At 43.2% G+C, this 27,330-nt stretch overlaps 1 protein-coding gene across 1 annotated transcript in view; it reads right to left on the bottom strand.

Annotated features, from left to right (window-relative positions):
• LTBP2 (latent transforming growth factor beta binding protein 2) overlaps positions 1 to 26,572 on the bottom strand; it is a 170,634-nt gene extending 144,062 nt beyond the window's left edge. The window contains exons 1-2 of the mRNA XM_054971057.1: positions 25,667 to 26,572; positions 7,407 to 7,477 (exon numbers count right to left, since the gene is read on the bottom strand). Of these exons, the coding sequence (XP_054827032.1) occupies positions 7,407 to 7,477; positions 25,667 to 26,193 (598 nt within the window). The 5' untranslated portion in view covers positions 26,194 to 26,572. The remainder of the gene's footprint in view (positions 1 to 7,406; positions 7,478 to 25,666) is intronic.
• Between the last annotated feature and the right edge of the window lie 758 nt (positions 26,573 to 27,330).

Raw genomic sequence — 27,330 nt, 5'->3', positions numbered from 1 at the left:
TAGATTTTGGACTAGTATGACAACTTTTGCCTGCTCTCACCTTTAGTCGGTGTGCCTGGAAAGAGCCACTTCTAATGGATGTCTCAGCTATGAGAGATTCTGGTTTATGAATTTACTTTTGCTTCTGAGCCTATTTAAGAGTCCAGCACTGGTAAGCACATGCATGAATCTACCTTAGACTGAGTCAAGCCTCTAATCTATCAAGATCAGCACTGTCTAGTCTGACTGGCAGCAGCTCTCCAGGTCTCAGGCAGAGATCTTTTACATTACCTACCTTTTGATTGTTTTAATTGGAGATGCCAGGGATTGAACCCTTCTACATTCCAAGTAGATGCTCTACCACTGAGCCACAGCCCCTCCTCTGTGAGCATCAGCTTAAACATTAATGCTTAATTGTCCGTTGCCAGTTATTCTCAATATGTGCTAGCTGCCCAGTGACATTTTTTGTATATAACAAACATAAGAATACATTGCTTCATGTCCCCCCTTCATGTTCCCCTTCCTTCCCTGTAATACTGGTATTTTCTAAGCTATCTTGATGGGGTCAGTTTCCTTTTGAGGACAGTGCAAAGGAGAAGAATCAAGTTTTTGTAATAATATGTTTATTTATGAATGAAGTCTGAGTTGATATTATAAGTTTCCTGAAACAAGCTCATCAGCATTTTCATTTATTTTATTTACTTAATTCATAGCTTACCTTTCTCACTGAGGCTCCAGGCAGATTACAAAATTTTAAAAATAAATACAATGCAATAGGACTAGGATTACAGAAATTAGGAAGCAATGCTAACAGAAAACTAAGGTATACCCTAAACAATGCAGAGAGTGAATTACAAAGGTAGAAGACAAGGCAGTAAAAGCATGATGATATGTATGATAAACATCCCAATATGGTACAATCTTGTCCCCTTATAAAAATGCTCTCCATCAGGGGTGGGCAAATTGTGGCCCGCGGGCCACATGCAGCCCGCTACAGAGTTTTTTTGTGGCCCGCCAAGACAGTCAGAAAAAATTTGTCTCATTAAACTGATTCTAAAATTAAATGAGCTTGCAGTTATAGATGATATGAAATTAGCACAATAAATAAATTGAATAAAACTACCACTATTTTATTTAATTTATATTTATTGATTTTTATGATACAATTTATACCTTTTCTGAAATGCAAAGTTAACTAATGAATGCAATCATTTTAAAAGGTGCGGCCCTCCGCTAACCTCCACTCCCACAAAGTGGCCCCCAAGCCAAAACAATTGCCCAGCCCTGCTCTCCATTATATTCATCATGCCATTATATTACAGTTCTGCCAGTTTGATGTAGTGGTTAAGAGTGGCAGCACTCTAATCTGGAGAACCAGGTTTGACTCCCCACTTCTCCGGTTGAAGCCAGCTGGGTGACCCTGGGTCAGTCACAGCTCTTCCGAGCTCTCTCAGACCCACCCACCTCACAGGGTGATTGTTGTGAGGATAATAATAACACACTTTGAAAACCACTCTAAGCAGACATTAAATTGTCCTGATGGTATATAAATTGAGTGTTATTGTTATTATTATTATTTATAAAAATGTCCTCTTGAATGTTTAACATATTCAAAATAATATTCCAGTCCGTTTAAATCAGCTCTCTCTCTCCCTGTTAAACCTCTTAGCAACTCTGGCAGCCTAAAGCAAACTGCCTTTTGCAGTTTCTCTCCCTTGTTCCCGATAACAGACGGCAAAACCAGCTCAATAGCTTGTCCCATACCGCAAGGCACATCTGTCACACAAGGTGCATTCCAAGGTGACTGTAATTCTCTTTGCTACTTGCCTATTCGTAAGCCCCATCACGTCCTTATGAGGAACACCATAGATTCTAAATAAACCATGACCAAGCAGCAGATTTTCCTTCAGGTCCCTCTCCCCATCCCACAATATCACCAGTTCTCCCCTACTGAGTAACATTCTGCCAGGCAGGGCACGCACTCTCCCAAGGCATATTGTTGACTTTTGCACTCCTACATCATACAAATGGATTTCAGCAATGCAGAATCAGCCACACTCTCCAGTCCAGCACAAGCCTGCCTGTGGCACAGTTCAAACTAACAGCAGGAGCACTTGAGTGAGCGGAAGGCTTTAATCAGCCAGCACTCTTGAGAACTAAGAGCTGAGAAGGAACACAACCCAGAAGAGATAATTAGAAAAAGAGAAGCTGGAGGAAGAATGACAGCAATACAAGTGGAAAGGGAAAGGGTTTGAATGGCTAGAGGCCTCTGTCGACTCTGACAGGCATGTTATTCAGTCCCAGGTATGCTTCACTGGATCATTAGATCCAGGAGCTCAGTTTTGTTCAGACAAAGCTTAGCAGTTTAGATGCTTATGTCACATCATAATCCACTTATCTCCCAGCATCCTGAAAGTGCTGTAATGTGTTCGGGACAATATGTCCTTGAACACATGGTGTGCTACTCTTATAGTTCCATTAAGTATTCCACCTTAAACCATTCTAACTGTACCATTTTATATTGTATTCTGATTCTGCTTTATATTGTATTCTGATTTTTTACTTCTGTATGCTGCTTTGAGTAAATTCTTACAGAAATGTGACTAATAAATGTATACAGTATTATTGTTAAAATCAACATTGCTGGACCAAAAAAAACCAGCCACTATTTCAGATTAGTGAGCATCAGAATCCTACAATTCTGGAAAAGAATCTTCTCTTTCAAATCACTCAGGCATAATCCTCCCTTTTGGGATACAACATCCAGCAGAGAAAGTCTTTCCCCCTACCCCAATGATCATCGTGCCTGATTAATGGGGAACAAGGGGCTCCCCATATGCCTGTTTAACTTTTCCCTTTCTGCTTGGTTCAGAAACATGAACTCTGAGCCTTCCCATCATTCAGTCAGTCAGTCAGTCAGTCAGTCAGTCAGTCAAAATATTTCTATATATTGTCGAAGGCTTTCATGGCCGGAGAATGGTTGTTGTGGATTTTCCAGGCTGTATAGCCATGGTCTTGGCATTGTAGTTCCTGACGTTTCACCAGCAGCTGTGACTGGCATCTTCAGAGGTGTAGCACCAAAAGACAGAGATCTCTCAGTGTCACAGTGTGGAGAAGAAGTTGGCGGGTAATTTATATCTACTCAGGAGGGGTGGGGTTGGGCTGAGTTTCAAAGGGTGTGGAATGCTAATGGAGGGAGGTTTCAGGATACAGTGCCTCAGGCTACAGTGAAGCCTCCATTAGCATTCCACACCCTTTCATTCATATGCTGATCGCCACTTTGGGGTAGGAAGAAATTCTCCCCAGGACAGTTTGGCTAGGGATCCTGACAGTGTTTTGCCATCTTCTGGGCATGGAGCAGAGGTCACTGGGGGGGGGGGGCTGTGAATTTCTTGCATTGCGCAGGGGGTTGGACTAGATGACCCTGGAGGTAGCTTGCACCCTATGATTCTATATTACTCCCATTCTGCAGTCACTCCATTGACAGTCCATCAGTTACCATGTCCAATTTAAGGTATTGGCTATCACATACAAAGGCCTTCAGCCTCAGCCCCTCATATCAGCAGGACCTCCTCTCCCCCTGTGCTCCACCATGACAGCTTTGCTCATCTGAGCAGGGGCTTTTGCAGGTGCCAACCTAAAAATGGGCAAAATCAGCAACTGCTCATACATGTGCTTTCTCCATTGTGGCCCCCACCTTCTAGAATGCCCTGCCTGAATGAGGCTCCCACTCCTCTCACATTCCATACACTAGGCAAAACCAAGATAGCTTTTCAACACAGGTAATAGGATTATATAAAACTCAGGTTTGCTAATACCGACCTCCATGTGGGACCTGGTGTTCTCCCCAAATTACCACTCATCTCCGGACTACAGAGACCAGTTCCTCTGGAGAAAATGGCAGCATCAGAGGATAGATCCTAAGGTATCACCCTTCAGCACTTCCTCCCCTCTTCAAATTCTGCCTTCCCCAGGCACTGCCATCAAATCTCCAAGAATTACCTAAACTGGAGTTTGGCAACCCTAATACAACTGCTGTTTGTGACAATTATCCCGAAGGAAAAATGTACAACAAAGGTCATTTCCACATGTCTTCTCCCTATCCTGAAAAATAGCGCAAAACTTATGGAACGACGTGCCTTCATGGCACGATTTCCTGACATGACTTTGCTTTGTGCTGTGATGATGTCAGAAAACACACCACGAAGCAAAGTCATGATGGAAAATAGTGCCATGAAGGCGCGTCATTCCGTAAGTTTTGCGCCAAATTCCTAGAAGTAGCTTCCCCCCACAATTTTCCCAAACAGAAATTCCCAAACAAATAGCTTTTTTTTTTCAAATTTGTCAGATCAAAAGACTTTCAGATATTACAAAGCTGTCAATGAGTAGCTCCAATTTTGCAATTTTAAGATGGGCTCTTTTTTTGCTATTATCCTCTTTATTTCTAGTGGGCCTGTATGATTTCGAGAGGATAGTGGTTCTGACCGGGTTTATTGAGGCTTTCGTCTACTCGAACTTGTAAATACCAAGTAATATGGAGGTTGGATTCTCTGTTCATTCATGCCAGTGAACAAACAGCTTGCCTTAGAGTTCGGTCCCCTATTGCTGAGCACAGAAAATAAACAACAATAGGCTAGATTCAAGCTATGGGTTAGAGCCATCCAAAGGTGTTCCTTCATGAGTCAAAAAATGCCCTTTCTGAACAAAAGGGTATCTTCCATGAGTGGGAAAACAACTTTGGATCCAACCCAATCTGTTGATTTCAAGCTCTCCTATATCGAAAATTCTAAAGCCTCTTTCTGGGCAGCAGATTTTAGTAGTTCAGGCCGGTTGCTGCATGCAGGGCTAGGAACATCACAAGCAGCAAATGCTGGATTTGAAGGCTTGTAACATTATATAATTCTTCTGTGGTTTCAGAGGTTTGTAGTATTTAAAAACTTAAAAGCACAACTGAATGAAAAGGTTAGGAAAACTGACTAGCAACCAATGGGCTGCCCTGATTTACAGTGTAATTAATTGCATCGCTGGATTTCCAGCTCATATGGTTAATGATGTCATCAGAACCCTCCATGGGACTATTTCCTTATAAATCACTCCACTCTGTCCCGTTTCCTATAAATATACTGAAGGCAAACTGCCTTGCGGGAGGCCCCAGCTTATAAGATCCCATGTTTAAAATTAGAGAGGAATTGCTGAAGTAATAACCTAAGAGAGGAAGAAACTTCACCCAAGAAAGATCTCATGGAAGCTATGAAGAGGGGGCACAGGTATTTAAAGTCACATAGCTTCAGAGTAAAACCATCTGCTTGAATGTCTTTAAAAGATCAATTCTCAGAAAAGTAAGTGATTGGCAACTAAACAAATACCTAAGATCTCTTCTTTTATATCCCTTGAGTGCAGTTCTGCCCTATGAAAGATGGACTATCACATCCCTGCTTCTCCCAGTGCAGCCTTTTAACCAGTTTTAATAAGCGAATGGTTCCTCTGGAACCAATAAGAAGCATCACTTTGTCAAAAAATTGTCCATGTAGACATGTGACCTCACCATTGCTCAAAGAAAACTGCCTCTGCTCCTTTATTCAGTTTATCATACTGTTGTGACTGAAGATCCTGTGCTTTTGGTTCAATATTTCAGGGCAAATCTAAAAATACAAGAAGTAACACTTTCCATTCCCCCCAACATACAAAGTTACTAAATTATGTGTGGGTTTTGTGCAACCTTCCTCCATGTGGATAACACCATCTGCACTGCCCTGATTCCCCTAGGTTCCCCCTTTTAATTCCACAGGAATTCACAGTGAGCTTTGTATTGATTGTGAACCTGCTCAGGGGACATAGGGTTACATAGCGACACAGCCAGCAACCTGCGCTTCCTGTCATTGTTCCTTCAGGTGGTGTGAGAATTTTTTTTAAATCAACATTGCTGAGCATAATATATGTGACATTACTTCTGAAGAAAATGTGGAAGTAAGGTCACATCACTCTTGGAATTGCCAGAGACTCTATGGTAAAACCTAAAACAGATTCCTAGATTCCTAGAATAGAGTGACATCACCTAGTGACCACAACTGATAACTTGTCATGTGCAACAATGGCATCCCTCATCTCCATGCCCCCCATCTCCTAACAGAACATCATATTGACCCAACAGCATGGTTCAGTACAACTTGACCAGTTATAGCTACTAAAACCCCCAGATGTGGCATAGAAGCATCTCAAAAAGTTGTTGAGCAGCACAGCATGGCAGAAGTGAACCATGGATGACTTACCTATGCTGAATTCTAAAAAGTACCCTCATGGCCACTACAGACCTAACTCCATGATACTCTTGCCCATAGGTTGGATTCTGAGATTTCCTTCTAATAAGTGAAGATGAAGAATATTCTGTTTTGTTCTTCTGCTCCAATGAACACGAGATTCCTCACTTACTGGAAGGAAACCTTCAGATCCAATTTTAAGAAATTGTAACTGAAAGGCAGAACATCAGGCAGATATCTCCCACTTCCCAAAGATAAAATTCCAAAGCAACTATGGTAATAAAAGCCACTGTATAATCTGCTTTTGGTCTCAGTGAGAAAGGCAGACTATAAATAAATAAGCAAATAAATAAATATGAAACCAGTATGGCACATCTATAAGATCCTCTTCCCAAACCCTAGTATCTGTGCCCCTGCCTACAGAGGTGAGGTAAGGGGGCCAGGTCTATAGTGAGAGACCTCCCAGCTAGGCCTCCTTTCCCAGGTTGCCACTTAACCATAGAGTTTGGGGTGAATCCTAGAGCATCACCCAAGCACAATGATGTCACCTCCAATTTTTCTCTGGAAATGACACTATATATCAGAGCATCAAAAATATTGTTCCTGCCCACCAAACTCTCGGCAGATTGCCAGCATCAGCTGGTAACCCTAGTTGGGAGGCAGGCAACTAGAGAAAGGGCTTTTTCAGTAATAGCACCATGCTTTTGGAATGCCCTCCCATTTGAGTTTTGCCTGGCATCTTCCTTACTCTTCTTTAGGCATCTGGTGAAAATATTTCTTTTTACACACAGGCTTTTAACTGAAGGATTCCATCTTTTAAAGTTGTTTTTACAGCCTGCTTCTAGCTTCAGAATTGTTTTCTGAATATCATTTTAGGCTGCTGAATGCAGTTTTATGCTATTTTTGTGGCTTGGCTCGTTATTAAGGCTTATCATTGATAATTTTATGCTCCCTGCTTCTCCCTTGCCCTCTCTTTTTCCCCTTTGTAATCTCTTCTACTCACCCTGGCTCCAACCCCTTATTTTGGTCATCAGTGTGGAAATTTCAATTGGAAGCTCCTTGAAGCAGGGAGCTGGATTTTGTTTTGTTATATATTAGTCTGTAAAATGCCTTGCACACAGACGGTGCTGTATAAATGATGATTATGACATTTTTATTTTTTATACTCACGTTTAATACATCGATTTGTCCCTGGAGCTGTTGTCCATCCTGAGCAGCACTGTCCCCCACAAACATTTGGCCTAGGAAGTCAAAAAGGACAAGGTTAGAACATAAACGTTTGGCTCTTCTTGAAGCAAACACTTGTTTATTCATCTAACACTATCTCCTTATAAGATCCAAGCTGTCATTTCAAACCATACAGGGCAATGTGGCTTTTGTGCATTTTGGAATGTCCAGAGACTATTTATTTCATGATATGGGAGTGCTGCTTCATTACTTTCAGTACCCATTACTTTCAGTACTTTCAGTTCAAATATGCAGTGTTCCAGTCCATACATCTCATATGGACCAATGCAGGAAAAGCATGGACTTCACAATCCAAACATCTAACTTGCTGTTATGCGTATAAGGATGTGTTAAGAAAAGCACCTGTCTCTTTTCTGGAGGCTTCCCTTGTGCTCATTTATGTACACATCACCAAAACAGAAGTGTAGGAAGCTGCAATATCATAACAGGAACAATTCTCAGTTGTATCCAGATGCAGTAGGAAGTTAGATGGCTATTTTTTAAATGAGTTATTTCCCTTTGTGCAGGATTAGCAATTGCGTGGCTGCTATTTGCTGCACATGCACTTTGTTGCACATAGAGGAGCAGATCAAGGCTGATCTATGTGTTTAGAGCCATAGTAGCCACAACCACAAAGAAGCAGAAAATACAAAGAGCCCTTAGGAAAATGCAATCAACAATTATCCCAAATTCATATATTTAAGGTGCTAAAAGTGCTCAGTGCAAATAAGTCCATCATATGAATTGTTCCATCATACAAATTGTCATATAACAAATATCAGCGACGGTATGAAATCACAAATTTCCTTTAGACATCAACGGTGGTATACAAGTCACAAAATTTCTACAAGCAGTACATGTAAACAATACATAAGGTGCTTGGAAGCCCTAATAGTCCAATATAAAGCCAGAATTTCCACAAGAATATAGCATCCAGGTTATAGAAGTCTTCTCTTGAGTAATGTGTGCTGCCTACGGGGTTCGCCGGCATGCAAAAAGTCCAGTCCCATTTCGCCCCAAGGGCTGATTGACTGGAAGGAATTGCAATGGTGGAATGAGATTGACTGTTACTTGATATCTTGCCTATGAAGAAGCCTTTGGGGAGAAACGGGACTGGACTTTTTGCATGCCGGTGAACCCCGTAGGCAGCGCACATTACTCAAGAGAAGACTTCTATAACCTGGATGCTACATTCTTGTGGAAATTCTGGCTTTATATTGGACTATTAGGGCTTCCAAGCACCTTATGTATTGTTTACATGTACTGCTTGTAGAAATTTTGTGACTTGTATACCACCGTTGATGTCTAAAGGAAATTTGTGATTTCATACCGTCGCTGATATTTGTTATATGACAATTTGTATGATGGAACAATTCATATGATGGACTTATTCGCACTGAGCACTTTTAGCACCTTAAATATATGAATTTGGGATAATTGTTGATTGCATTTTCCTAAGGGCTCTTTGTATTTTCTGCTTGTTTGGTGCCCTTGGGACAGCTCTTTTACAACCGCAAAGAAAGCAGGGACTGAATTTAAGGAGTAAGAGGAACTGAAGTCTTCAGCCTCCCCCATTTTTCTTGACCCTAGCCTCCCACAGACCTTCTCCCCAGGCATTTTTTGTTGCTGCCTGACTTGCTTTATAGCAGCAGCAGCTGGGAGAAATGTACCTGGGGATAAAGGTTACAAGGAAAATAGTCATGAGTCATTAGTTCAGCCCCCTTCACCCACATACACATTTGCTCCTAAAAGTGGACAACCACACTTTTCTATCTGCTTGATTATGGTAGGTTTAAACAAACCCTTATAATGTCTAGTTTGTTCCTTATAATATAGGGGGTTAGGGGGATAGACAAATTGCCAATAGGTCTGGGGTGGGGGAATTCCTCTCTCTTTAACAGAGGCTTAATGTATGAAAATGGACAGTTGAAACTTTTCATGGCAAGACGATAAATAACATCAGCTTGTGAAGAACATCCCATTAAGCCCATCCCATTTTTCTCTAGGCCTGTTGGCAATCTTAGCAGACACATGTCATGATTAGGTCATGGTTTTCTTGAGGCTGTCTGGCAGTTTTGATCATGAATCCTCATTAACATTCTCTGCCTTCCTGGACTAAGGAGCTATATCCTCTTGACCTGGACATATTATCCTAAAACACTCTAAATCGTTATGTGTGATCCAGAGTTCATGACATATCCCAGCTCTAATGGGTGCTTCCTTAAATAGCTCTGAGAATAGATTCCTGCCGATGTGTAGTTAGTTAAAGTATATTTTTAACATTACCGACAACATCCTCCCACCTATGTTTTCCCTAGGCCAAATATGTTACGGCAAAAACTGTAATAACTTCCTATTCTCCCCCAAGGATTTGTTAACTGGACTTTTGCAAAACTGTTGAACACATCTTGCAAATGCAGGAGAGGCACACTTCCCATTCTTCTCAAATTATTGGCACAATCTGGCGGTGGTTCCTGCAGGCGGGACCACTCACCCTGCTAAGAGAACAGTTTTGGCTGTAAACCAGACTGTAATTCCTGATGGGATAAACTCCAGAACCATGGCAAATATAATTCCCACTGCACTCTCATACACATACACAGCTTGTTCACATTAAATGAAAATGTATACTGCCAACACCTGGTTACCTTCCTTAGAATTTTTTTTTAACTCATAGCTTGAACTTTCTTGCCTCAAGGCAGCATTTCACAAACTTCTGATAAAGGAGGCACGTTTTCTGGGTTAAAATTGAAGGCATGCTTCATTCGAAAACCCCAAAAGGTTTACTTTTACGCTATCAAAGAGCAAGAGTTTCCCATCCACACAGAGAAGACCATTTCTTGTTGTGTCTCCATCAGGGCTCATTTGGAGGGGGAACGTGCAGGAACGCAGTTCCAGTAGTTCCCTCAAAAGGTCACTGTCAGGTGGCCCGCCCACCTGACTTTTGAGCATTTGGGGCGGGGGAACCCTCCCCTGCCTGGCACCAACCCAAACCCAGCCATTTCGGCCCCAATCCGGGCCCAAAAGGGGCCCAAATGGCCATTTTTGGCCATTCTGGGCCCGTTTTGGCCTGGATTGGGGCCAAAACAGCCCTGATCGAGCCACTGCCAGGTGGGGAAACACTCTCCCATCTGGCAGCAACCAAATCCCAGCCATTTCGGGCCCGATCAAATCAATTATGCTAATGACACACTTCCGGTGATGGCAAGGGGTGTGGCATATGCTAATAAGTTATGCTAATGAGTTATGCTAATGAGTTCCTGCAGCTGTTTTTCTACGAAATGACCCCTGGTCTCCGTGAGTACTGTTCTGGGTGTGCCTCCTAATAGAATGCAGCAAGCCCAGAACATAGTTAGGTGGGTAGTTGCGTTGGTCTGCAGCAAGATTTTAGTCCAGTGACACCTTAGAGACCAACAAGATTTTCAGAATATGAACTTTCAAGTCAGAGCTCCCTTCTTCAGATATGAGTAGGAATGGAAATCCCTGAGCCTTTATATTCCAGCCAAAAAGTGAGTGGGGTGTTACAAACAAGGGCATCAGGATGCAAAAGTACAATGCAGCTCAATTAGATGGGAGAGACATAGTGAAGGAAGAGTGGACTCTATGGCATTATATTCTGCTGAGGTCCCTGTCTTCCATAAACCCTGCCCTCTCCAGGCTCCACTCCCAAAATCTCTAGGAATTTTCTAACCTGGAGCTGGTAACACTAGTGATTGTGTTGTTGGAGTGAATATAGGGACAGAGTTGGCATCTTGGTTTATTGCAGGCCCTGGTCCCAGAATCCATATCAGTGTTCGGAAGTACATTATTATGAGTGAGAAGTTGTTTAAGGTTAGAGGGCTGTCTATGAGCAAGAAAAGGCTTGCCTTCCAATGCCTGTGAGAGAAGAGTATCAATGTCCAGCATAAGTTGCAAGTCTCCGAGGATGCAATGCACTGATTTGAGTTGAGAGCTGCATGTAACCACCAGTGGTGTTCTATTGTTGTTTTGTCCTGGGGCACATTACCCTTGGTATCATTCTGGCTTTGTCAATGTTTCCTTACTACATCCGGTGGGTATTGTAATTCCATAAATCTCTGTTGTAGATCCTGCAAGTGAGAATCTCTGTCAGAGAGACTGGAATAGATGTGGTTGTAATGTAGAACTTGGCTGTAGACGTTGGATTGTTTGGTGTGTTTAGGATGGTGACTGAAGGCATGTGGATATGTATGCCAGTTGGTAGGTTTGTGGTTCTTAAGCAGCCATCAAGTATTTGTACAGTAGTGTCTAGAAAATGTACTTGCTGTGTGGAATGGTTCAAGGCAGGGCTTTTTTTCTGGGAAAAGAGGTTGTGGAACTCAGTGGGTTGCCCGCGGAGAAAATGGTCACATGGCTGGTGGCCCCATCCCCTGATCTCCAGACAGAGGGGAGTTTAGATTGCCCTCCGCTCTATGCGCGTAGGGCAATCTAAACTCCCCTCTGTCTGAAGATCAGGGGGCAGGGCCACCAGCCATGTGACCATTTTCAAGAGGTTCCAGAACTCCGTTCCACCGCGTTCCAGCTGGAAAAAAGCCCTGGTTCAAGGTAAGGTTGATGGTGGAGCAGAAGTTGCTAAAGACCTGGTGAAATTCCTCCAGTGTTTATTTTCCATGTGTCCAGATGATGAAAATATCATCAATAAATCTCATGTATAAGAGGGGTATTAGTGGGTGGCAACTGAGAAAGCGCTGCTCCAAGTCAGCCATGAAAATGTTGACATATTATGATGCCTGGATTGCCAGGTCCCCCAGGGCTCAAACCAGGTAACAGGAGGCCACAGGGGATGCCATGAATAATGTCATTCTCAGCAAGATGCAGAAGTGTTCCAGAGCATGTAGGAACTTGCTCGGGGGGGGGGGGGGTCCTGACCCATTCCGGTACATCCCCTGCTGCTGGCCAAGTGAGAGATAGTGGTGGGTGGAGCCTGGGAGTGGGGGATCCCCCACATTCACTGATAGAAGAGGATCCCTAGTGGTGCCATGCAAGTGCCCATGGCTATGTCATTGATTTGAATGAATAAATCTTCACCAAATCTGAAGAAATTTTGAGTGAGGACAAACTGGCACAGCTTGATAGCAAGGTCAGCTGTGGTGGTGGCATGTAGTTCATCTTTGTGGGGAATGTTAGTGTATACAACATATTGTACTTTTCTCAGGAAGTCTGTGGTGTCTCGCACATAACTGGGGAGATTGATGGCCTAGGGTCTGAGAATGGAGTCCATATATCCAGACACCTTGATAGTAATGGCCCCTATGCCTGAGCCAATTGGACATCCTGGGTTGCCAGAAGTGTATTTTGGGCAGAAAATAGAAAGTACCTGGTTGAGGTTCCTGTGGTGTGTCCATATAGATTTGTTCCTGTATGTGTGTGTGGGTAATTCCTTTAGAACCCTATTTAATTCTCTTTGGTATTCCTGAGTGGGGTCCTAGGTTAGTTGTTTATAGAACGTAGTATTAGAGAGTTATCTTTCAGCCTCTTGGACGTAATCAGGTTGTCCATGATGACAAGTCAGAAGATGGCAAAGTCAGCACTATGTCAAGTACCCAGCTGCTGTCTGGCCTGCAGTTTTCCACACAAGATGGCATTATCATTGACCCACAGTGTAGATCTTGCCTCTTGACTCCTGCCTGGGGTCTGAGTCCCAGACCCCAAACTTGCCAGGAGGGAGCAGTGGGAGGCAACCAGGAGGCAGTGGCCCTACCACCCCAGCCAGCAACCAGGTCCAGAACCTGCCCACTCCAGGGGGAAGGGGTGGAAGGCCAAAGCCTCAGAGGGCTGGAGGGAGCAGGGAGAGACCAGCCAGTCCCACCCTCCAAGGGGAAGAAAGGGGGCTAAGCAGGACAGAGGAAAATGGCCAAGGCAGGGGGAATAGGGACCAAGCAGCAGCCCAAACAGAGCCCTTACCAGCCAAGGAGGAGAAGCAGCCACTACAGCCCAGAGCCACACCCCGGCTAGAGGACAGCAGCATGGCGCAGGAGTTGCTAGGAGCCAAGCCCCTCCAGGTGGAGCTGCCACAGGCATTCTGGGGGAGGAGATGGGTAGCCCCGCCCAGCATCAATGAGCAGGCAGCCCAGAAGCTGGCCAGGGCAATTCCTCACGAGCAAGGCCAGGCAAGCTCAGCAGCGCAGAAGCCAGCTGGGGCAGCTCCTTGCGAGCAAGGCCAGGCATGCTCAGCAGCACAGAAGCCGGCTGGGGCAGTTCCTCATGAGCAAGGCCAGGCAAGCTCAGCAGTTCAAAGGTCTACTGGGGCAGCTCCTTGTGAGCAAGGCCAAGGAGACCTCAGCTGGGGATGGCTCGCATTCAACCCCACCCTGCCAGCAAGGCAAGGAAGCCAAGAAGGGATTAGTGGTAGGAGAGAAACACCTGAGGGAAGGCACAGCTGGGACAAGTCAGGAGAGGGAACAAGCCTAGAAGGAGGGCGGGGCGGGGAAAGGAAACCCTATATAAGGTGGCTAGGAAGAGCTCTGAGGTGGTGGGTGTGAGTAAGGAGTGATGGTGTGGAATGAGAGCAGAGCAAGAATGGAGGCTTGGAGGAGAGTTCTGGGAGGAGGAGATGATGGAGGATGCAGGGGGTAAACAGGCCAGGTTGAGCAGGCCAGTGAGTGGATTGAGAGGAAGTCAGGGTGACGTATACTGCCCCTCCTTCCACAGAGCAGGGTCCTGCAGCATCCCTGGTGCCCCTCTGATGTCAGGGCCGGCCCAGCCGGCGCCCTGCCTAGCGGCGGCAGCGACAAGCCCTGACAACTCCAACACTGCCATGCAACAGTCAGTGGTAAGGACATGGGGCTTCCCTGTCACCAACCTGGTGCTTAGCATTTGTATGCTACTGCCAACAGCACACCAGCTAACCATCTAACATTGTTATCCATCCTCAGAAGCTAACTAGAAGGTGGCAAGATCACAGCACTAAGTCATGCAGACACACAGTAGGCAGCCTCCTTTATGGGGTTATTTTGAGTTCATAGGAGTCTACTTTGTCATGGCACACAGTAGCAGTTCTCTTGTAAATTACCAGTGTGCCCCAGTATATGGATTGGGAATTGTTTTCTTCATATTTACTTAGAGGTATAAAACACTCTTAAAACAGTAGGAAATCTCCAATTGTGTACCTTTTACTGTTGTACTAGGACAAGTAACCTCCTTCTATATTCACCAATCTTCTTTCTCTGTTAATGCCTTCTCAAAACCCACTTCTTCAATAAAGCTTTATCATACCTTGCAAGCAATTCCCCTGTTACAGCCTTGCTCTTCTATTTTAAAACCCTTGTCTCTCTTCCTACCCTGTCTCATCCACCAATTGCAGTTTCCAGTCTTTCTCTTAGGAGCTAAATCACATCTATGTTTTGTATAGCACAATGCACTAAATTAATAATAATAAATATAATAGTAGCCACAATAGTAGTAATACACATATCTGTTCAAAATCCCACTGCCTGCTTGGTGAACATTAGGGCTGGCTTGTAAAAGTGCTAGCTATGGCAAGGCTTAATAAATCATAGGTGCTAAGTTACCATGGTGCCAAGAAATTTCATTGTGGCGCTTAGTATGTTCCTCCACGGCAGCTTCGCTCATTTGAACAGGGTATCCTGCAGATGCCACCCTGCACATGGGCGAAATCAACAGCAGCCCATACATGGGCTTTCTCTGTGGTGGCCCCTACTCTGTGAAACGGCCTGCCTGAGGAAGTCAGGAGAGCCCCCACTCTCCTGGCTTTCCACAAACAATGCAAAACAGAATTATTCAAAAAGCCTTTTTACTCAGATAGGAAGACTGTATTGTAGGGATGAAGTCTCAGATGCTTCACTAATGAGTTAGGGTCCAGGGACCATAGACTTCACCATGTTGCCTTACATACTATCTTCTGCTTAAAATATGTACACCTATGCATTACCGTGCTTCATGTTGTCAAATGTTAGTCCTAGAATTTATTATGTTCTGTTTCAGCTTCATGTTGTCTATTATCAGTCCTAGAATTGATTATATTCTGTTTCAGCATTTCTTCTACTCTGTATTGAATCTTTGCTAATGGTATGTCTTTGTAAACTTGTTTATTGTTTATGGAAATATCCTTGACACTGTATGGAAATGTACTTGGTATACTGTATGGAAATGTACTTGATACTGATTGTATTAAGCTCATACTGTGAAATCCGCCTTGAGTCTTAGTAAGAAAGGCGGACTATAAATAAATAAAAAAATAAATAAATAAATAGTATTTTCAGCAATAATTTTATTGCAGTGTCTCAGCAGTTCTCAATGGAAGTTCAAAGTTTGTTTCTTATTTTACATCAGAATGTTTTGTTGTATAACATAAAAATAAGTGTGCATGACATTCTTGCCAATGCATTTACTACATTTATATGTAAACCTGCCTTTGCACCATTCAGTGGTGGTAGAATAAATAATTTCATAAACAGTTGCTTTCTATACTAGTCCCAATATTCAATTAAATGTAAGTTTTTAAAGTAATAACAGAATTATGAGAAATTGGGGAGAAGTTAAGCTCGGGTTAAAGGTTAGCTTTTGGTTGTGTGATGACAATCAAGGTTACCTCTACATTTATTTATATACAACAATTTTGTCATCGTTTTAATACAATTACAAGAAATTGTGAAGAGGTTAGAATTAGGTTCTATTGTGATAGTAATTAGAAAATATGTTCATTCTAGACTCTGTAGATTACTGTATTAGAGCCCATACCTTGTTCTGCCTGATGAAGTAGTAGTGGAATCTACCGTGGATCAATATATCATTTGGGCAGGACAGATGTATGGAAGATAGGTCTGGTGTTGGCTATTCATTATAATGGGATCTGTAGGTTCAGTGGAAGAATGCCACCAATTGTCAGACACTGAGGAGCAGACACCAGGTAAGGGCTGTTATCTGCCAGCCCTGCTTATGGGCTTCCCAGTGGTAGCTGACTGGCTACTGTGGGAAACAAGATGCTGCACTAGATAGACCATACATTATGTTACCAAAATTTGACAGTCTCCTGTGATTACCCTATGAGTACCACCTAATCAAAGATGGACTAGGAAGATAAAGCGGCCCTGGAGAAAGCCAATCGGAACAGCTCTTGTCATGCTACAAGCTAAGGCTGCAGAGCTGTTTAGCTCAGTGCCAACAAAGGGCATTGGCTCACTCAGTGCCTCCTCCCATATCCTGACAGGAGGCAGCAAGGAGGCAGTTGGTCAGCTGATGCCTATCATCATTGCTGGTACACTGAAGCACTGGCAGAGTTCCTGAGGCAGGGTTTAGCTCTCCTTGCTCCTGGCTACCCCTAGAGGCCCCTCTAGAGCAGCAGCCCATTGGGAAAGTTCCCTGTCAGGTAATTGGCCTGTCTGCCTGTGAACAGAATGAACATGATAGCCAAAAAATATTAAAGAATGTTTTCTTTCAGATGCCCAAGCAAATATGATATAATAGGGTTATTCCAGTCATTATCTGCCTGCAAGTCTGGGATTGTGACCAAGTATACCCTTGACTGGGAGTTAGGGATGCCATCCCCCCAGCAGTGGCAGGGGACCCCCTGCCCACAGCCCTTGCTCCCCCCACCTCCACTCATCTGGCCAGCAGAGAGGCATACATGCAAAGCACATAATTTTCCAGTGTGATGGGTTGTAAGAACTCACTACCCCTGCTCCCAACCCCCTCCCTCCAGTTTGGCCCCTGGAGGACCTGACACCCTACAGAGAATTACAGTCATACCTGGCTTTCTAATGAGAGTACGTATGGGATACATGCATATCAAAATCTAATCCTGTCTCACTGACACTTTACATTTTTAGGAGTACACTTAATAATACTAGAGGAATTACCAAAAGTGTAACAACTAAAGCAGATGAGAAAACAATCTTCAGAATTGGAAAGATTCATTTTAAGGGCCCCTATTCAAGAAAGGCATGCCATTTTGAGAATGGTGTATACTACTCAAATTCTAATTAAACAAAATGTGAGTGGGCAGCCAGATGCATTGAGGGCTTTGGCAATGAGTAGGGGCTACAGGGATGACTAAAGGAACTGTAACTTTCCCTCTGCACAATAACCAACCTTCTGAGCATATGGTTACATTTAAACTATTTACTTGACATTTGAGTGGCTTGAATGCTGTGTGGTTTTTGTTGCCTCATAAAGAATCCAAAATAAATTCCTGCAGCTTTGAGGACCGCAGTGTGTTTACAGCTTTGAGAGCAATGGTGCTCCAAGGAAAAGCCAGCTTCCTAGAATGGAACAGGGAAGCAGATCCATGTTGGGCTGTCTTAACGCCATGCTCATTTGCAATTAATGTTTTCCTGCCAGCTGAGATGCAACTCACACTACAGGGGCAAATAGAAAAGAGGGCAGGGAACAAGCTGGATCCTGACAGTTCCCTATATAAAGCAAGGGGTAGTAGAGGTGATTTAAAACACACCATGGTTGGGCCTGGTCTTCCACCCGCCTGCTCTTTACCAACAAATACTGCTGTTCAATAGAGAGTTTTTTTCACCTAGTTGAGGTTACTTTCTGTCAAAGAGTCTCCCTGGGAGTAACAGAGACTTTAAAAATTTGTTTGGCACTAGAAGGGGAAGGTTTTGTTCCCCTTTCCCATGTGGTGGTTTAAATCACACACACCCATTCTATAACTGTATAAGGATTTAGCAGTCGTGATTGTGCACTTGGTCTACTATGTCTGGTTTGTCCCATGGACTATATTAATGATGATGATGATGATGATAACATTCGATTTATATTCTGCCCTTCAGGACAACTGAATGCCCACTCAGAGCGGTTTACAAAGTATGCTACTGTTACCCCACAACAAAACACCCTGTGAGGTGGGTGGGGCTGAGAGAGCTCCAGAGAACTGTGACTAGCCCAAGGTCACCCTGCTGGCTTCAAGTGGAGGAGTGGGGAATCAAACCCAGCTCTCCAGATTAGAGTCCTGCACTCTTAGCCACTACACCAAACTGGCTCTCCTGATTACTGATTGCTGCCCAAGCTATTGGCATTTTTCTTCTGATGCCTTATGGGAATTCAAGTGAAAGTAAGAAGTGAAAGTTAGCAAATGTAGCAAATGCTCAATCTGTGGAGCTGATAGAACAAGTTTCGTATGAGTAGCCGTGTTGGTCTGGAGTAGAAGAGCAAGATTTGAGTCCAGAGGCACTTAAAGAACAACAAGATTTCCAGAGTCAAAGCTCTCTTCATCAGATGTATATCCTTGAGCCCTTATAACCCAGTGAGAAGATGGGTGGAGTGTTGCATCTGACTAAGAGAACTGTGGTTCTCGAAAGCTTATGCTACAGTAAAATTGGTTAGTCTTAAAGGTGCTACTGGACTCTTTTCTATTTTGCTACTACAGACTAACATGGCTAACTCCTCTGGAGCACAGAAGGGAGCAATCAAGCTGATTGCATTTTGCATTGTAATTTGCATCCTAAGTCCCTTATTTGAACACCCCTCTCACCTTCTGACTGAGATATAAGGGCTGAAGGATCTCCATTCCTACTTGTATCTGATGAAAAAAGCTTTAACTCTTGAAAGCTTATACCCTAAAAATCTTGCTGGTTTTTAAGGTGCCACTGGACTCTCTAGAACAAGAGACAGCTGAACAGTATAACAGTACATAACCTTTATTGTATGTGTACCTGCTGGTTACCCACCACTGGATAGATTTTTCTATCTAACTCCTAAGGTTGTGTGGTAACAAGTTATTCCCTGTGGGGTTTCCCCTCACTGAGGTAAATGGATTAGATCCAGGAAAGCTGTTTGACCAAAGATGGACCAAAGTACATGTGCAACCGGGTGAAAACTATGCCCAGTAATTCCCAATTCTGCCACTAGGTGGTACTGAAGCAGGTGAAGAAAGCATCTGCAAGATGCGGGGGGCGGGGGGGCTCGTGATTGATCACTTGTTGTAACCTATTTTTAATTTTGGAGTTTCTTCACTAGTTCACCAAGTAGCAAACAACAATACCAGTCAATAAGTTTCTATTTCACTAAGATAGACTCAGCAATGAAGGCTCTGCTTGCAATGGGCATGAGAAGAGAACAGCATTTAAAGATGCACTGCAGCAAATGTTAGGGTGCCTATAAATGAGATTAGGACCCCTAATGTCCCCAACTCCATGCACAGAATTTGCAAGTGTTTTAAGTATTCTGTGTAACTACATTAAGAATACAGGAGATATTATCTTCTTTTATTCCATTAAAGATAAAAGGAACGCATTAGTTAGCCCAGTAAAAAAAAAAAAAAACTCTAGCAGCCCATATTTTCCAGATGCCACTAAGTATATTACATGCCAGGACCCCCTGGCATTTAGTAACAAAGGAGTAAAGGGTATTATACTATTATGCATGCCTCACTTCTCAAACAGTGAAGTTCCAGGAGGTAGTGATTTACTTGGGTAAGTTTCATTTAGAGGACAGAGCACTGAAGACATACAGTGTTTTTGTAACAGTTGCTTTATTTAAACAGGTGGAGGAACAGGCACTTCTGCACAGCAGGAGATCTACTACCTTACATCAGATCCCCAGAGAGGGAGGGAGATTTTGCACCCTCAAGAGGCTTCAACCAATTCGCAGCAGCGGCTCTCAGCTTCTCTTTCTGCCTCTTCCAGAATCTCAACTGTGCATTCATATCTCACAGACACACATCAGCCTATCCACCATTAGTCAGGAGGGTCACCTCTTCCAAGCCCTGATGGGCACTTGCAAGGGGATATCTATAGTCATTAAGTTACTATACCATTCTGTTTGTCATATCAGACAGAATGGGTCACAGTGATCAGCATCAAGTCCACAATTCAGTATATATAAGCGGAGGATCTTAAAGACTGTTTTAAATGTGTAATGATTCCTTTGCCCATAAGGGCTTTTTAGACTGGTGAGAAATTATGTTCCCACCCTGATCGCTGAGATTCCATATAAAGAGGGGTCAGTGAGTGTTGGAGAAATTGGAAGAAAAACTGTCCTGCCACTTCAGCTGTGTACTGGCAAAAGCCTTACTCAAAGCTGACCTGACTTAGGAAATTTCATGAACCCAGAATATAAATACCTGCAGCATGAATACTCAACAACCTTACAGCCACAGCTTCAAATTAAGGCTGATTATAGAAGACACTATTTTTGACAGTGCCCATTCCCAGATTTATCCGAGTCCCTAGTTACAGAAATAAAAAAAGAATAACATCACATTAGACTGCTTCCTTACCTTGTTGCAAGGGGGAAACACAGCATCAGACACAAACCTAGTGCTGTTTACACAGGAAATGCTGTCATAGGTGCCTGTAACATATCAGCACCTAACAAAATGCTGAGAACTAGTTAACATGCCAGCTTGATGACCCAGCATAAGGCCAGTCTGGAAGGCAGAATCACTGGAGTCTCATAAAAGCAGCTGAAAGCCAACTCTACTCAGAATCACAGCGCTCTCTAGGAGCAGATTTAAAAATAGCAGTAGTGTTTGGGAGACATTCCCAAGTATAGCCACTGACTATATTTCTAGAAAGAGAGCCATTTTTATCCACATTGACTTCCACAAAGTAACACAAGTTCATCATTCTTGCATCACACGGGGGTGGAAAGGTCATAAGTGTGACAATAAAGAATCCATTGCTGGCTCTTCCATTCATCAGGACACAATCATGAAGTTACTGGTTTCAAACACCTCTTCTGTCCACCACAGCAGCCCAGTCCACCCACCTTAGAAGTACTTTCTTGAAGAAAATAATGTGGAGAGGAAGAAATTCCCCAGCATAATCAATGGGAAAAAATAAGATAGTTTATTGCCATTATACAGCCTTCAGAATCTTTCATAAAACATTACAGGTTATGCAATGCTATGTTCTGAGAAGTTATATACTCCATTAGGGATATAAGATAAGCAATAGGTATCATCGATATTTTATTGTACATAGGAATAATGATGCAAGGGTGTGTGTGCTTTGTTTAGATCCATTTTGTATGGGGAACAAAGGTTTGAGTCAATCAAAGGTTCTGATTTTGAATAGTATCATTCTCTGACTGATCCTTTAAAAATTATTCCTATAATATAGTTAGAATGTAAGCCATAAAGTTTTCTTGCCCCAGGCATTGTACATAAGCTTAAGCTGGCTTGTCTGAAAAGTCTTTACATCATGAAGCAGCAGGTGGATATGACAGACAGGTGCAGAATACAAGGAAACAAGCCAATACTGACAGCAGCTAACATAATAGACTTGTCACTCTATCTGACTCGCTAGCAGTGAAAGGTTCTGTTTTTAATAGAAATCCTGTTAAAAGAGAGTGGGAGGGAAGTGCAAAGAGTAAAGAACAATGCAGAATGACTGCAGAGAGTTTCCCTCATGCATATATAACATACCACCATATTGACTACCACTCAAATCTGGCCTGTTCTGTAGTCTGTATATAGGAGCCAGTGACATTCCACGGCAACTATATCTACCTCTGTGTATGACCTTAATTTAAAATCCAACTCAAATTCTCTGGAGGTTCGAGTTCTCAGCTAACCTACTTCACAGGGATGTTGTAAAGATAAAATGGAAGAGAGGAGAAGGTTGAAAGCTGAGTTGGGTCCCCTGCTGGGAAGAAAAGTGGGGTATAAATATCTAAACAAATAATTTTAGTTGCTACTTCACAATGGTTGCAACCAAGGCTTTTTTCCAGCTGGAACGCAGTGGAACGGAGTTCCGGCACCTCTTGAAAATGGTCACATGGCTGGTCCCTGATCTCCAGACAGAGGGGAGTTTAGATTGCCCTCCATGCCACTGGAGCAGCACGGAGGGTGATCTAAACTCCCCTCTGTCTGGAGATCAGGGGGCGGGGCCACCAGCCATGTGACCATTTTCACCGAGGGCAATTTAAACTTTAAAAAAACTCCCCCCTTGTTCCATCTGACCCAAAGTAACGTCATTGTGCAGTCCAGGGGGCATGCATGCACTTTGTGCGTGCGCATGTGGCACCAGGGGCACCACCTCCCACCAAGAGTCGCTGCCTGTGCTGGCAACCACCTCTTTTCCCAGAAAAAAAGTCCCGGTTGCAACCCTAAGCACATTTACTAGGGAGTAAGTCCAATTGAACTTGGGATTTACTCCTGAGTATACATGCTTAGGATTGCGATGCAAACATGCTTCTCTTCCAACATATATCAATTCGTGTGCACATGCTTGTGCACACACACTTATTTATTTCTACCATATATCTGTGATTTTTTTAAAAAGTAGCAACCTAACAGTTCTTTTCCTGTTCACAAAGACACTTATAGACACCACCTATCAACCTCTGTAAATTGATTCTGTTACATGACTGGATACATCTTTTTGAAAGCTGGTATTAGTTATTGTGCTACACCTCTGAAGATGCCAGCCACAGCTGCTGGCGAAACGTCAGGAACTACAATGCCAAGACCACAGCAATACAGCCCGGAAAACCCACAACAACCAAATAATGAACAGTTGTCCAAATTCAACTAATTGTATTTCTTCTCATGAGTATCAGGTGGCTTCTGTTAAGTTGCAAATTGTTACACAAAATTCCCTTGTTGGTCCCTTTGTGTGATGTGCAAAAATTCTGTAAAAGTGGCCTTTGACAACCTCTCTTAGAAGTTACTTGCCACACCCACCTTACTCTGCCTGTTTCTTCCATACAGCTCAAACATGCATGACATTTAAACTTCTGAAACTCTCTTGCAAATATTCAAACGTACTTATATATTACACATTGATTTTATAGCATGTTGAGTAGACTGTGGGTTTAAAGACTGTTACCAGAGTGTCCTTTTCTGGAATGTACACTGAAACCGTTCACACATCCTCACCAATTTCATGCCCACTTAAACTTCCCCTCTAGACATCTGAATCCATATCAACAGCAAGACGTACTAATCTTTTACTGATCTTGACATTTCCCTTTCCTGGCTACAACCTCACATTTAGAATACAATTACTTTTTTGTTGTGAATTCTCTCTTTAGTAGGGTTGCCAATTTCCAGGTGGTAGGTGGAGATCTCCCAGAAATACAATTGCTCTCCAGGGTGCATAGATCAGTTCCCCAGGAGAAAATGGCTGTTTTGGAAGGTGGAATGTATGGCATTATACCCCACTGAGGTCCTTTCCCTGCCCAAACCCCATCCTCTCCAGGATCCACTCTCAAAACCTCCAGGAATTTCATGACCTGGAGCTGGCAACCCTAATCTCTAGAAACTTGTGAAATGCACTTTAGTCCCATGAGCAATTCTGATGTGACGCTACATTAGGAACTTTTTCTCTTAATAAAGAAATAGTTTTCATTGTCAGGAGTTGTCACTGAATGGCCATGTTTCTATGGAGAGAGAGGGAGGGGGGGAGAGAGAGAGAGAGAGAGAGAGAGAAAGATGTATGCACACACACACACACACACACACACACACTGCATGCGACCATGCGTCTGCCAGAATAAGAACATTGCTTTTGTTCTCTAGGACTAGATAATGGTATAGATTCTCTCTTATTCTGGCTATGACATTTAAAATGTGGTACTAAATTAGATCATGAACTACACATACCATGCAGTACCATGACTTCACTGGATATAGAAGGATGTAACTCTGCTTATGATTCCACACTGAGTATCTTAATGAGTTTTAATGTTTATTTTTATGTTTGAAATTATGTTCTTGTTTTCTTGAATAAACCTTAGTTCTGTTTAAATAGTTTTTTATTGGTACATGGGGTCTTCTAAAGCTCATGCCAATCCAGAAGCCCTGGGGCCATACAGTTGCATGAAGCCATAGTCAAATGGGCCCTTCTGTGAGGCAAACCATCCTCAGGAGGAAAGCAATCGCAGCAACTGAGAAGTGGCAAGAAAGGGAAGCGTTCCTTCAGTTGCCACCCTGACTCCCCACTCCTGCCACTGTTACATTTAGCACTAACAGGATTCCAGAACCATATTTACATAATAAACACAAATATGGGACTCCAATGGGGGGGAGGGGGGAGGTTGAGGATAGAATTTTAAGTGAAAAAGAATCAGTAGGAGAAGGGTTAAGCACCTGCTTCTGTCTTCTCTCTCAGATCACCTAGGACACTTTGCAGCAAGCACTGAGCTAACATGATCATAGGAACAGTACAATGTATGACTCAGTCCTTACACAAAGGCACATCACAAAATATATAATTAACATATTATAAAAAGACAGTTAAAATACATAATTGAAACCCAACCAACTTCAGTAAGAAAGATGTACCTAAACCTGTACCAGCTTTACTTATAGTTGTTTTAAATCCCCCAGTTAGTATAGTCTCACTTGAGTAAAAAGATTATCCATGATTCTGAGCACCTAGAATAATCACTCTGAGCAGATCTGAACCCAACCTGTTCACATGGCTTTTCGCAACAGTGCTTTTCTTAAACTCACCACTCATCTCCTATTGTGGTGGCAAAATCATCAGAAAGCCCCTTTCCTCCCCAAGGACAATGCAATTATGATATGTAAGTCATAAGATTTAATAAATCACCGCGAGAATTGTAATGGATCATTTAAAAAATCCATTGGGAGAAGGACCTGATAGTCAAGCAATTACCCTCTTCTCAAAAAACAGAATAAATGCCTTGATATTACAATAGTATCAAAAAAGTGCAATGCATTTTAATAGAACAGGCATGCATGAAAACCATGACATATATAGCAAATCACACAGCAAAGCAATCCTTTGATGTGCACAAATTGCACTTGAATACCCTGTGACTGCCTCAATAATGACAGTGGAGACCACAATGTCATACCCATCCTGTTAAATGTGCTCTGCGCCATTCTTATGCACAGACAGTAAATGTGCCTGGGACATGAATACAGTATATATAGTAGTATACCCACAGCACTAATCTGCTATAGTCACTGGGATATCCTCCAGAGGCAGAAAAACTTTAAGATGAGGAAGGATCATATGTTTACGGCTGTGTATAGCCAGAGAAAACTTCTAGAGAAAACTAGAAGCCACCTAGATGCTGATATGAGATCTGTCCTGTAAAAGTTTCAGGAACGTGGTGCTTGGCTACTTGAGTTTTGCAGAAGAGGTTAACTTCTGGGACAACAACTATTTTGAATATATTCTGAAAATGAAAAGTTTAGTGCCAAATTGTCATCATAATTTTGTTGTGCTGGGGAACAAAAACCTGTCAAATCTCACAATCACCCTATTGGACAACCGGATCACTATTTCTGCACTTACCCTGCCATCCGGCCTCGGGAAATTTGCATTCTTGGTTGTGGCACCGACCTTGATCTGAGGCTATTTCGTTGCCATTGGTGTGAGATGTCAGTCTTTTGTCTCTGCTGAGATGTCCAGCTCAGACTTCTGCCTGGAGTATCGTCTTTTGTCCCAGGGTTGTTGGTTTGGGACCTGCCATTAGTGGGAACAGGGAATTTGTGGTCTGTGAGAGCAGATGGTGGCTTTCGGTTTTCTCTTCCTGCCAGGCTTCTCATCCAGGCATTGGGGACTCCATCTACTCGAGGGGTCACAGGAACATGATCCATGGCTGTGGAAGGACTGTGAGCTTGGATCAAATGGAATGCTTTGTTTGTTGTTCCCAGATTACCTTGGTTCCGGAATCTCAGCCGAGCTGTCTCTTTATTCCCAGGTTCACTTCTGAATGAAGGTCTTTGATCTAATTGTCCAGCAAAGTTTCTCTGGCAGTCACCAACCCACCAAAAAAGAGCTACAGTTAATGGGAGAAGCCTCCTCCAGGAGCACCTCATGCTTTCTGTCCAAGAGGAAAAACACTCAGGGTAGGACTGGGAGTTTCATAAAACTAAGAATACAACTGGAGCTTAGAAGGAGAGAAAAGGCAGCTGGGCTAAACTCCTCCAGCACGTTTCAAAGCCATTCACATCGCCAGGTAGATAGACAAGAGGCTTAATCAGTACCTGCTGCCTGGAGAGAAAAAGAACTCAGAGGGGCAATAACACAACAAAAGTCCGGATGGCAGTGCAGGCTCCCTCAAGCTGCTGCTGCTGCAGCTCTCCTACCTTTGAAAGAATGAGAAACTCCCAGGCTCGCCTCGCCTTGTCCCCTCTCCTTTGGCTGTCAGAGTTCGTGTTCACTGTGCAGACAGCTCCAAGCACCTTTTTGCCTGCCGCTGGCACTAGCTGGGTCTGGAGGGGATGGACGGTTTTATTTTTGGAAACCTCCCCCTTTTGTGTCTTTTTGATGCTGACATCGCCCCTCTCCAGAGGACACAGCTCAGCCCCCCTCCTTACAAGAGACATTCCAGCAACACCCACTTTGGCACGGGGAAACAAATTACAAGAGAGAAATATTAACCCATGAGCAACCAGAAAGTCCCATCCAGAGCTTGCGCAAGAAGTTTGTTTTCAGGCTCTCTCATGGGCACACATCTCACTGAACAAATCTGTGGGTCATTTTCCTGGATTTGCACCACATGCTAAGATTGCTGCTGTATAGCTTTTGCTGTTTAGTTAAGACAGAGCAGTTGCAGGCATGAATGGACTCCCGTCACAGGTGATAACAGAGCTCACCAGCCCCAAAGTGTCTTGGGGGGAAGCAGAGACCTTTCTCCACACTGTGTCTGGAAACTTTTAATTGGAGATGTCGGGGATTGGACCCATGATGAAAACATATGCTATAGCACTGTACTATGGTCTCTTGTTAGGGTATGGAACACATGAACAAGCAGCTGGACTTTTGGGAAAGAATACTTTTCTTTGTTTTTACTTCAAAAACCAGAAAATGGTAATTTAGTTAGAGCCAGAGCATGGCTCCTTACAGCAGGCAGTGTCAGTCATCTAAACCTGCATCCAAGAGATGTCTCTGGTGTTCTAATTTGAACTGTGATTGCTCATCCATGGCTCTGTGCTAATCACACAGATGTGACT

Source organism: Eublepharis macularius, chromosome 2 (assembly GCF_028583425.1).
Source record: "Eublepharis macularius isolate TG4126 chromosome 2, MPM_Emac_v1.0, whole genome shotgun sequence".
NCBI classification, from domain to species: domain Eukaryota; kingdom Metazoa; phylum Chordata; class Lepidosauria; order Squamata; family Eublepharidae; genus Eublepharis; species Eublepharis macularius.
The sequence above is the reverse complement of the archived record's forward strand: the minus strand, read 5'-3'. Positions and strand labels throughout refer to the sequence as shown.